The sequence below is a fragment of the Galeopterus variegatus genome, unplaced genomic scaffold (assembly GCF_000696425.1).
Source record: "Galeopterus variegatus unplaced genomic scaffold, G_variegatus-3.0.2 Scaffold1977, whole genome shotgun sequence".
NCBI classification, from domain to species: domain Eukaryota; kingdom Metazoa; phylum Chordata; class Mammalia; order Dermoptera; family Cynocephalidae; genus Galeopterus; species Galeopterus variegatus.
The window spans coordinates 285,786-299,115 of record NW_007728088.1 but is presented as its reverse complement, the minus strand read 5'-3'; the positions used below and the strand labels follow the sequence as shown (position 1 = coordinate 299,115).

The window sequence follows — 13,330 nt, the reverse complement described above, 5'->3', positions numbered from 1 at the left end:
GAGCGCCACCGCGCTTCCCAAGCGGCGCACTACCCAGTGCGCCACCGGGCCGGCCCCTATACTTTTTAAAATAACTAGCCATTTTTCTCATTTTAAAAATTAATTAGCATAAAGTTGTTCTAATATTGTGATTTTTAAAAACCTCTATTTGTAAGTGTAACTATGTCTACTCAAGCTTTTTTGTACTTTTTTGCTTGTTCTAGGAAGATCAATCATGCCTGATTTGTCTTTTTAAAGAACTACCTTCTGGGTTTTGTGAATCTCTTTAAGTCATTAATTTCTGCTCTTTATTATTTTCATCCTTCTGTTTTAGATATTTTACTCTGATGCTCTTTATAATTCCCTGACTGGATCACTTAGATCATTTTCTTCATAGCGGATCATTTATTTAGCTAGTTTTGGTTTTCAGCAGTGATTTTTTTTTTTTTTTTTTTTTTACCACGAGCCTTGAGTTAATGAAGCTCCATTTCATATGCCACAAAAGAAAGAAAAAAACATTGTCAACTGAACTATGATGCACTATTCTGAAAAAACATTCCAATCCCAGAGATGTTAAAAAGTGAAAACATAGGCACCTCAAATTGACGAAAGGCAGCATTAATCTCCAATTCATGAATCTGTCTCATTACCCAGAGCACACGGTACGAAATTCTCCAGACATTAGCTTACTGAAGGATTCCCTTATCTTTCATTTTTTCAGTGTGCCTCTGTTTCCCCTCCCAGCAAAGCTCCATGATAAAAGAAATCTATATAAGCCATTTCCACTATCTTACCTGCATTTTTTCCTCAGCTCACTAGAACTGTGCTGATTTGGGTCCCCTAATATTGTGTCCTCTTCTACCAAATAGTCTTTTAAGTAATCTCATATATTGCTACAGATTTACCTAACTCTTGTTTACTCTCAAGTTAGTATTTCCAGGCTTCTCTCTCAAATATTTATAACTGCCTACTGAAGATACCTATCTAGATGAACCACTGGCACCTTCAATTCAACATGCCTGCATCTGAACTAATTACCTCCCCTATTCCCCCCAATAATGTGTTTCTTCTTGATAAAAGCTCTACCAGTCACCAGAGTCAAAAATTTGAGTGTCATCATATTCTTCCTCTTTAAAAACCAAAGCACTATCAATTCTACTACTCATGTATTTCCTTTGTGTTCTTTTATTTGTTTTGTTTTAAACAATCACTGCTTTAGATCAAACTTGCAAAATTTCTTATTTTGAATATACCACCAGCCTCTAAAGAGAAAGTCTAACAGATCCATTAATAAAAATCAAACCAGTTACACTGCCAGAAAGGAAAGAATCAACATATGAAGAGAGGTGGAGATGGGCCATAAAACTATAGTTGTACTCATCAAAATTCACCTTTTCTTGGGGGTCCTTTACTAATCATTGCTGCCATCCATTCTCTTTCACTGCCAACCTGTACCTGTTTAGTTTTCTTAAGGCGCTGGATGGTTTTCCTACACCTCCTAATAGATATCCTTATATCCATTATCATCTACCCTATATTTTATCTTCCACCCTGCAATGAGCAAGGTTTTAGAAATGCATTTCTAAAATGCAGCTTTTCAAAAACTCTCCACTGCCTGACTATAAAGACCTAACTCCTTAACAGACCAATCAAAACCTTTTTGCCCATCTCCCTTCACTTCCAAGGCATCCTGTCTGCCAGTCACACCAAGCTCCTTGTGAAACCTAAATACGTCACAAGCATCTGTCCTTCTTGACTTTATACATTCGATTTCCTTTGCCTGAAAAGTTTCTCTCTCCTCAATTGATCTATTACCTGGTAAATTGAATCCACCTTTAAGACTTGCTTGAGTATAACTCTGTTTCATGAAACGTCCTACACAGTCTTCCCAAATTTCCAATCTTCTCTTTCTCCCAGTTCTCACAAAACTTGTTCCAATTACTGTTATATGGATGCTTCCTTCAATACTCATTCTAAAAATACTTCGGTGTTTATGAATAGGTAGGTTCTCCCATTTCCAGTATAAACTGGCTTTTATCTTCAATATGCCACTGAAATGACCTCTCTCAGATCATTAAAGAATTCTAAATCCATTAGCTAAAACAGTCTTTATATTATTTTATCTTTCTTTGACATCTGATAATCACTGACCAAATGCAAGACACTAGGCCCTAAGGTTGCAAAAATGAATGAAGACCACTTTTACCTTTAAAGAAGTAACAATCTAATGGCACTGACAGTTATTTATATATTCTATTTGTAATAATATGGTATGTTCTGAGCAAGGACCATTTTCTATTTACCTTTGCATACCCTGAACCTAGTACAGATTGAGCATTCCTAATCTGAAAGTCCAAAATGCTCTAAAATCTGAAACTTTTTTTTTTTTTCGTTTTTTTGTCTTTTTTGGTGACCAGCAACGGATCACAACCCTCAGTGTCGCGCCTGTACCGGACCGGGACCGGCAACGGGATCACAACCCTCGGTGTTGCTCCCGCACCTTGCTCAGCCAGTGAGCGGCCGGTCTGTATGTGGGATCCGAACCCTCGGCGGGAGCGCCGCCGCGCTACCAAGAGGCGCACTGCCGGGCCGGCCCCTAAAATCTGAAACTTTTTAGTGCAGACATGACACTCAAAGGAAATGCTCACTAGATTTCAGGTTTTCGATTAGAGATGCTCAATCTACAATATTTCGAAATCTGAGGGAAATTTTCTGGTTTTTTTGTTTGTTTGTTTTGTTTTGACAGCTGGCCAGTGGGGGTCAGAACCCATAATCCTGGTGTTATAAGGTTATGCTCTAACCAACTGAGCTAACCAGCTAGCCCTCAAAATCTGAAAATCTGAAATCCTAAACACTTCCGGTCCCAGAAATTTTGGATAAGGAATACTGGCCTTTAACCAATATGTTAGTTGAGTGAATGAAGGCAGTTTAATACAGGTTCAATCAACTTGCCTCCTTTTCACCTCAAAATATAGCTTTACTATTCCTCTCATCTTAAAGATAGATCATCTTTTCCAAGGATAACCCATCCTCTTGTGCCTTTGATTCCAGATACTTCCATGTATCTGGACTTGCCTTCCATCAATATCCATTATAGAATTCTCTTTTACTGTCAATCTTTTTCTTAAGATTAAAAAACCACTTTTTTTGAGACCCTATCTTTTCAATCTAACAATAGCACATTCCCTTGTCTTCTTGAACACTCACTACTATTTCCTGGGTTCATAAAGTATTCTTGATGATGGTTCACTTATAATCTGCTTAATGCCCTCATCACTTCTACCAAAACTTTTCATTCTTGATGGTCATTAATAAAGATACCAACTGTAATCTGTAAAGCCTATTGGTCTGTTCTCATCCATCTGCCTCTACTTTTTTGCAGCATTTGACATTGCTGACTACTACCCCAAAACTTTTTTATTCAATAACACTGCATTCTTTGGGTTCTACTTTCTCTGTCATTGCTCAGAATAAATAGGAAGACAATTTTCAACTGAGTCAGGAAGAAGGAAAAAGGATTTTCCCATTGCTGGTTGTTTCTGGGTATACAATTAATAAAAAAAAGGATAGGACACACAGAGTAGCCATGTGACCCAGTAATTCCATTCCTAGGTTTAAACCTAAGAGAACTAAAGACTTATTTATGTCCATACAAAAGCCTGTGCATGAATTTTTTATTTTTATTTTTTGGCAGCTGGCTGGTAAGGGGATCCGTATCTGTGTGTGAATTTTCATAGCAGTGGTCACTCATAATAGCTAAAAGTGGAAACAACCCAAATATCCATCAGCTGATGAATGGACAGATAAATAAAATGTTGCATATCCATCAATGGAAAATTATTCAGTCATAAAAAGGAATGAAGTACTGATACAAGCAATAACATGGATGAACTTGAAAACATTATGCTAAGTGAAGGAAGCCAAACACAAAAGGCCACATACTGTGTATTAACGTTTTTATAAAATATTCAAAACAAGCAAATATATAGACAGAAAGACTGGTCATGATCAGTGATGTGGGTAGTGGAGGGTAGTGAATGACTGCAAATAGTTATGAGGTTTGCTGTGGGACAACAATGAAAATGTTCTGAAATTAGTGGTGATTGTTGTACAAATGTGGTACATTAACAATCAATGAATTATACACATTAAAAGGGTCCTTTTTTTTTTGGCAGCTGGCAAGTACGGGGATCTGAACACCTTGGCGTTATCAACAGCATGCTCTAAACTACTGAACTAACTGGCCAGAAGGGTAAATTTTATGGTATGAGAATCATGCTTCAATTTTATAAAAAAAGGACTGGTACGGTTTTGTAGGCCAGTAAGTCAAGGGCTGTTCATATTGAAGCCAGTGGTTGTGTGCTTTCTTATCTAGCTTCATTTATTTATTTCCTGTCCCATTCCCCTAATGATTATGTGCAGCAAAGGCTATGTTTTTACCTACTAGTAGAGCCAGGCAAATGCAAAAATCTACCCAAGGTAAGCATCCTTCATTCATATTAAAGACCCCTGACAAAGCACCACAACAATGTTTAGACAACAATATCAAATTACTGAGTCAATTCTCACCATCAAGTATTTTTTCTCCTCTTGGTCCTGGCACATTGAGATGGCATCTTGAGGTGGAATCATATTCCAAAGTCCATCACTCCCCAAGATAATATACTTGTGCTTCTGGGGGTCAAGAGTGTGGACACTTGTGTCTGGTTCAGGTGACACCACAAACTCACCACTGAAGAAATCATAGCTCCACAAATCACCTGGGGGAAGACAAAAGGAGCAAGAGGTGTTATTTCCAAGCTAGTAGTATCATACCAACAGATTAAAGGAGAAAACCTACATGTTCATCTTAATAGATGCAGAAAAGCTTTTGATAACATTCAAAATCCGAATGCATGATAAAAACTTCCTAGCAAACTAGGAATAAAAGCGAACTCCCTTAACTGATAAAGAATATCCATTAGAATCTATAGCAAACATCTTCCTTAAAGGTAAAATGTTAAAAGTATTCCCTTTAACCAGACAGCCACCAAAAAAAAAAATTCCCTTTAAAATGAAGAAATAAGAAAACTATGCCTTGTATCATCACTTTTTTCCCCAAAACTATACTAGAGGTCTTTCCCAGCACAGTAAGATAAAAGAAATAAGTAAGACAGATGAATTGGAAAGGAGAAAATAAAACTATCATTATTTGCAGATAATTTCATTTCTACATGGAAGACCAAAAAGAAATTAGACAAATGATTTGACTTGATAGGAAAGTTTAGCAAGGTTGTTGAACCAATAGTCTTTACTATTATCACTTTTTTTTTTTTTTTTTTTTTTTTGGTGGCTGGCCTGTACGGGGATCTGAACCCTTGACCTTAGTGTTGTAACACCATGTTCTAACCAACTGAGCTAATTGGTCAGCTCCCAAACCCAATATACAAAAAGCTGTATTTCTATACACTAGCAATAAATAGAAAATATTAATTTTTAAACAATCCCATTTACAAAAGTGAACCAAATGTAAGATACTTAGGAATAAATTTAACAAAAATAAACAAGTCTTTTACAGAGATTATAGAATTAGATTCTGAAACACTAAAAAAAGTATCTAAATAAATGGAGATGCAAACCAGAACTATAGATAGACTTAATTATAAAGATGTTAATTCTTCCCAAAATAATCTATAAAATCAATGGAATTCCAACAAAACCCCAAATGAATTTTTGTAGAATTTGACAAGTACATTCGAAAACATATAGGGAAATTAGAGTGTGGTGCTGATAACACCAAGGTCAAAGTTTCAGGGCTGGCCAGTTAGCTCAGTTGGTATGCGCATAGCCTTGTAACAACAAGAGTTCAGATCCCCATACCGGCCAGCTACCCCCCGCCCCCCCAAAAAAAACCAAACAAAAAAACAGGTACTGGCCAGCTGCCAAATAAATAAATAAATAAAATGTATGGGGAAGAGCAAAGAGCCAGGATTAACCAAGACAATTCTGAAGAAAAAGGACAAGATGAGGAGAACTTGACCGATAAATAGGAGTCCCAGTGGGTATCTGAAAACCTAGGTCAATAAAGTACCTACATCAAAACTTACAGATGTAAGTGCAAACCAAGAGGCATTGCACAGGTGAGTGCTGTATCACATCTGTGCCATTAAGCAGCGGAGAGAAGGGAGGCTATGTCTATACTCAGTGTTCTGACCCATGAATGTTTGAATGATTAATAGTCTAACACTTGACATTGACCTAGCCTGGCAAGGTGTGTTTGCCTGCAACCTGAAGCCTATCTTGTAACCTTTCCTGGTTGGCTGGCCCATGTCATCTGATAGTCCTGCATTTTCACAGCAGGAGGTAGCAGTGGGTCAAGGCTGTGATGAGCTGAGGAGGAAGGAAGGTGGCTATTAACCTGGGAAGATCTAGCGTGAGTATTGGCCAGAATGACCAACAGTCACAGCCACAGCCCGGATCAAGATACAGAGGACAGAAAGGATGTGGGCCTAGCTCTGTGTCATGTGGCCAGTCAGAAGAGAGTTGCAGATATGGGCTCCCGCCCTCCAGGACCTCATGTCACATCCTCAGGTGCAGAGAGTACACAGTGTGTTTATAGCCTCATAGCAATTCTTTCCACATCATCTGCTCTGAGGTGCACCCATTCCAGAGGGGTATCACACCCCCCACCCCAGCACTATACAGCTGCAGTTTGCCCTCTGGTGCAGAACCACTTCTACAGGACCCACCCACCCACTCCCAGCCTTGTCCTCTCCACCTAGGCAGTGCCGTGCACTCCAGCTATGTGGCTACACCACAGCAAGCTAGGACCACCTTGCACAGCCTTTGTCTGCAGTGAGGGAAGGGCTCACAAGCTCTTTACTGCTGGAGGACTCAACACTTTCATCACAGTATCCTAATTCTTAGATTGTTCTGCCATTGTGGTATACTGGTAATAAATATAACCTTTTTTTTTTTTTTGGCAGCTACCCAGTAAGGGGATCTAACATTAGGGTTATAATACTGGGCTCTAACCAACTGAGCTAACTGGCCAGACCAATAAACATAATCTTTTGACAGCGTTTTTGAATTTCCTAGAACTCCCCCCACAAAAAACAAACAAATTTTTTTTTTTTAATTTTATTGAGAACAGGAGTACCCAAAGGTAACGGTGGTAATACAGAGTAGATAAGAAACCATGCCCCTTTCCCAGACGTTCGTGACTGTTAAAGGTTTCTTTTTTTTTTCGTGTCCGGCAACGGATCGCAACCCTCAGTGTTGCCCCCACACCTCGCTCAGCCAGTGAGCGGGAACCGGTCTGTACGTGGGATCCGAACCCTCGGCGGGAGCGCCACCACGGTTCCCAAGAGGCGCACTGTAGCAGTGCGCCACCGGGCCGGCCCAAAACAAACAAAAATTATAAAAAATAAAAATAAAAATAAAAAATAAAAACCTTACAGAATGAGTGCCAGTCACTTGGATGAAAACACCAGAAATAATAATGAGCATTGTGGTTTTTTTGGCAAGAAGCTGAATAATGAGCATTTTTATGCTCTTAACTTACCTTATGATCAGTCTACACAGAGCAATAATTTTCCCTTTCAGTGAGTCAGAAAAAAAAGTTCTTACCTATTTATCCTCCTGCTTGACTAACCCCACATAAAATAATGCCCAAACTCCTGCCTTTCAGACCTATTATATATGAACCTCAAGATGTTCAACAAAAAAAATTTATGGTTGACTGAGGCCATCAAAAAGATCAATAAAACTGAAATAGAAGAAAAAAATTACAGAAACCATCTACTCTTCTATAACACATAACATAAATGAAATAATATAAACTTTTCTTTTATTCCCAGAAAGTGGGGCAAAGGAGACAGAAAGGAAAAAACATTAATTTTGTCTCTTTTGTTTGTTGTGAAGTACTCAGGGGAAAGGCCTAAATTAAAAACAAAAGGTTTTTAGATAAAATTGAGATTGCATTGAACCTATAGACCAATTTGGGGAGAAATGCCATCTTAACATTATTTTCTCTCATTCTAAGAATATGATATATCTTTATTTAGGTTTACTTCAATTTCTTTCATCAGTGTTTTGTAGTTTTCCACATACTGAGCTTGAGCATATTTTGTTACCATTATACTTAAGTATTTCATGTTTTGGGGGTACAATTATAAATGATATCTAGTTAAATTTCATTTTGAATTGTTCATTTATAGTACATTAAAAATATGATAGACAGGCTGACCAGTTAGCTCAGGTGGTTAGAGTGCAGTGTTATAACACCAAGGTCAAGGGTTCGGATACCTGTACCAGCCAGCTGCCAAAAAAAAAAAAAAAAAATGACAGACTGCATATGTTGAACTTGGATCCTGTGACCTTGCTGAATTCACTTATTATTTCAATAGCTTTTTTTGAAAATTCTTTGAGATTTTTAATGCAGACAATGCTGTCATCTGTGGATAGATATGATTTAGTTAATTGCTGAACCATTTGAAATTATGTTACAGACTTAAAACACTTCACTTCTAAATATTAATACTTCAGCATGAGGATGTTCTCCAACATAGCCACATTCAGGAAATTTCATATTAATACACTACTGAATAATACAACGTCCATGTTCAAATTTCCCCAGTTGACCTAATAATGCATTTTTAATATTCCAGGATCCATTCAAGGAATATTCATCACATTTAGCTGTCATTTTTTTTAGTCATTTTTAACCCAGAACATTTCCCTAAGTTATTTCGTTTGTTTTTATCACTTATGATATTGATAATCATGAAGAGTCCAGGCCAGCTGTTTTGTAGAATGGCCCTTAATTTGAATTTGATTATTTCCTCATGTACTCATGCTATAAGGGTTAGTGGGTTTTTTTTTTTTTTTTTTTCCTTTTTTTCTTTTTTCATGTCCGGCAACGGATCGCAACCCTCTGTGTCGCGCCCGTACCAGACCGGGACCGGCAACGGGATCGCAACCCTCGGTGTTGCTCCCGCGACTCGCTCAGCCAGTGAGCGGGAACCGGTCTGTATGTGGGATCCGAACCCTCAGCGGGAGCGCCACCGCGCTCCCAAGCAGCGCACTGTAGCAGTGCGCCACCGGGCTGGCCCTGTTTTTTTGTTTTTTGTGGGGGGTTTCTTGGCCAGAATACTACATTGGTGAAGTTGTATGCCTTTCTCAGAATATCACATGAGGAGGGATAGTATGCTAATTTGTCCTGTTATTGGCAATACTAAGTTTGGTTATTTGGTTAAAGTGCTATCTATTGGCACTGTAAAGGTGTCTTTTTCTTTCTGTAATTGATGAGTAATCTCTAGGGTGAAAGTTGGAGACTGTGTGAAATATCCTGTTCTTCACCAAAATATGCCATATTTTAGCATTCACTGATGATTCTTACATGAATCGATCATTACTATAATGGCTGTGAACTGATAACAGAATTAAAACATTGTAACTACATTTGTTAGTTGACAGTCTTTTTTAAAGAAGAGCTTTCCATTCCTCTCTCTACCTCTTTACAATTTTTTCTAGTATCAGTTTGGACTTCTGGATTCTTTTTTCACTCATTATATTTTAACTTATTCCTGTTATAATTTGCCTTAATGCTCAAGTTGCTTCAAATTTGCCAGTAAAAGTCTCTAAAATATGAACTTTTAAAAAACTTACCAGATAACTCATATTCACAGCCAGTTCTTACTTTACCAGTTAAAAAAAGTCTACATGGCTTTATCTCAGATCAAATAATTAGTAAGGATCAGAATTGGGCCTTTAACTAAGAGTTCTTATTATTAGTCTAGTGTTCCTACACCAAAATGGGATCAAAGAATGTCATTTCTGGAATTGCTGAAGGGAGGAGCTTTGGACATTGGCAGACACGGTTGGTTGCCTGCTCCAATGGCCATTTCCTTTTTTCCCTCAGTAGAGGGAGCTAAAGAGACACCAGAAGAAGAGGGCTTTCTTCTGGTTCCAGTAAGCTCTTCTCTGCTTGCGCCAGTGTCACCCAGCAGTCAGCAGTCCACAGGACACCACCCAGTGGTCCTCAGCCCTTGCAAATTTCAACTCTACCTGCCCCCCGTGGATAGCTTCGCATCAACTTTTGCCTCCTCTAATCCATTTTCAAAACTGTAGTCAAAATCATCTCTTTAAAACCTAAGTCTAAAAATGTGCTAAAAAAAAAATTTTTTTTTTTTTAAAGATGACCGGTAAGGGGATCTTAACCCTTGACTTGGTGTTGTCAGCACCACGCTCACCCAGTGAGCAACTGGCCATCCCTATATGGGATCCGAACCCGTGGCCTTGTTGTTATCAGCACCACACTCTCCCTAGTGAGCCACGGGCCGGCCCCTAAAAAATTTTTTAAACATAAAACATAAATCTAAGAAGCATCATGATGATGGTTGTACAACAGTGTAAACGTACTTAATACTACCTGAACTATTATACACTTAAAATGTTAAGGTAAGTTTTATGCATATTTTATCATAATTTAAAAATGATACATAAACCTAGTGATGTTTCCCATTTCAACTCTGTAAATTTACTATTGTTCTTAAGATAGATACAACTCTTTACCACAGCCTATAAGATGCAGTATTTTCTCACTTCATCCATGTCTCTTACTTCCTTATCTCTGTTCCAGCTACACTGGCCTTTGTGAGAGTCCCTTACACAACCACACTTCTTACTACCACAAAGCTTTTCTAAAATGTTGTTTCTATGCCTATAACACACTTTCTTCTTCTCTTAACTTCTAGTAATTTTTCAACTCTCAGTTCATACATCACATCTCTGGCCTCTCTGGCTCGGTAAAATATCCCCATTTTAAGCTCTCATTAGCACATATATAAACAGTTAAGAGTTGAAATTTTTCAGTTCTTTTTGTGATCATGTGATGAATACCCTTCCCCTTCCCTAGACCGTAAGCTTCATGAGGGCAAAAATCACACACTTGGACATACAGCACAGTGCTTCATACATATTGCACTGAAAAAGTACCTCCTCAATGAATAAGTGATTTGCAAGACTCAACTGCAATTCAATCATGCAGCCACTATATGGCACCTTTGCTACACTTGTAATTATCATCAGTGCCTACAACTTACCAGTTTTGCTAAGACTTCTCTGTTTTCCAAAAAACTGGAAGAAAAATGCTCATAGGCCTTAAGGATTAAATACTAGCACTTAATTTACTATGGGCCAATAAATATTAGTATGCAATAAACTAAAATGAGAAAACTAGTAACATATTCTTTAAAAAAATTTTTTCGCTGGACTGTTCGGGAGAGTGTGGTGCTGATAACACCAAGGTCACAGGTTCAGATCCCATATAGGGATGGCTGATTAGCTAAATGGGTGAGCATGGTGCTGAAAACACCAAGTCAAGGGTTAAGATCCCCTTACCAGTCATCTTTAAAACAAAAAAAAAATTTTTTTCACAAGTGCCAGAATAAGAACCAGAAAAATAATGTGACAAAGCTTTTTTTTTTTTAAGCTTAAATGTTAAAATCTGAAAGTGCTTTTTTTTTTGTGGGGTTTTTTTTGGAGGGGGTAGCTGGATGGTTCAGGGATCTTAACCCTTGATTTTGGTGTTATCAGCACCACACTCTAAACAAGTGAGCATAACCAACCAGCCCTAAAAGGTATTATATTTGAGAATATTTATTAGGTAAAAAAGAAAGAAACCAAGAGAAAAAATAGAAGCAATTTTTTCTCACTATATTTCATTTCTCCTATCTAAGCCCTTTTATATCAAAATATTCATTCATTTCCATATATTTGTTTATAAAATTATGTCGAAATAAAGTAGTTGTAGGACACTACTAAAGTAATAAACTTGTCTCTCCTACATAGAGTCTTCTCCTTTCTAGTGGATCTGTCCCATCTGTTATAACTGATATTATTTCTTTCCTCTTTAAGACTACAGTAGGTTGGCCAGTTAGCTCAGCTGGTTAGAGCACAGCCCTGTTAATACCAAGACCATGGGCTTTAATTTCCATACTGGCCAATAGCCCCCCCAAAAAATATATATGCATATACATATATACATACACACACACACACACACACACACATATATTTTATTATATATATACATATATATAATCATCAGTAAATAAGCCCTCTCTTGACCCTACTTTCACTCCAGCTAAAGCCCATTTCTCTCCTCTTCCCTTTATAACAAAACTCCTACAAAGAATTGTCTAAACTTGCCATATCAAACTTTACTCCTCCTATTCAAAGTTGGTTCTTTCTTGAAGCAACTCCAAGCACGATTGTGGTCTCACTACTCCAAAGTTCCTTTCTTTGTTAAGGTTACCAATGATCTCCACGTTGCTAAATTCAATGGTCATTTCTTAGTCTTCCCTGTACCTGAATGACAACAGTATTTGAAACATTTTCTTTCTGGAAACACTTTCTTCACTTAGTTTGCAGGGCACTGTCCTCCTGAAGTTCCTCCTATTCTCCATTCATATTCCCAAACTCTTAACAGTGAGAGTATCTCAGGGCTCAGTCACTGGACCTTTTCCCTTTTCTATCTATACTGAATCATTAGATGACCTCATTCAGTCTCAAGGCTTTGAATACCATCTATATGCTACTGGCTCCCAAACTGAAATCTCTAGCTTAGATCTTATCTGAAATCAATTGTCATAACCAGAAGCCAGACATCACCAAAGGTGATTTGTCCATAAATGAACTCCTGACCTCCCCTTGCCACTGATGTTCCAGTCTTTCCTGTATCAGTTAGTGGCAACTCCACCCCTCCAGCTGCTCAGTAAAAATCATGAGTAATAAGGATCTCTGCATTTGTTACTTCCTAAATTCTCTTTCCCCAGATATTCAGGGATCTCACTGCCTCATTTCTTTCCACATACCATCGGTATTAGTCCGTTTCTGTTGCTTATAACAAAATACCTGGAACTAGGTGATTTATAAGAAAACAAAACTTATTGCTTACAGCTTCTGAGGCTGGAAAGTCCAAAGTCCAGGAAAACACATATGGTGAAGGATTTCTTTGGTGGTGACTTCAGTGATGGCAGCACATCACATTGTGAAAAATGGCAGAGCAGAGAGACTAACCGCCTCATTCACTCTCTTTTTAAAGCCCTCAGAACCATGCCCATGACAACTATTTTTAATCCATTCATTACGACACGGTCCTGCTATCTAATTACCTCTTCAAGGCCCCACCTTTCAATGACCATAATAGGATTTCCCACCCTCAACAGTTACAGTGGGGATTAAGTTTTGGGGGGGCATTCAACCCAAGGCACCATCTTTTCAGTGAGACTTCCTCTAACCATCCTATTTAAAATTACAACCCCACCCTCCACAGCATTCCCTGCTTTAGTTTTCTTGGTAGCATTTC

At 38.1% G+C, this 13,330-nt stretch overlaps 1 protein-coding gene across 1 annotated transcript in view; it reads right to left on the bottom strand.

Annotated features, from left to right (window-relative positions):
* The window catches only part of PPM1D (protein phosphatase, Mg2+/Mn2+ dependent, 1D), a 63,912-nt gene that overhangs the window by 11,213 nt on the left and 39,369 nt on the right, over positions 1 to 13,330 (bottom strand). The window contains exon 4 of the mRNA XM_008579903.1: positions 4,549 to 4,739. Within this exon, the coding sequence (XP_008578125.1) occupies positions 4,549 to 4,739 (191 nt within the window). The remainder of the gene's footprint in view (positions 1 to 4,548; positions 4,740 to 13,330) is intronic.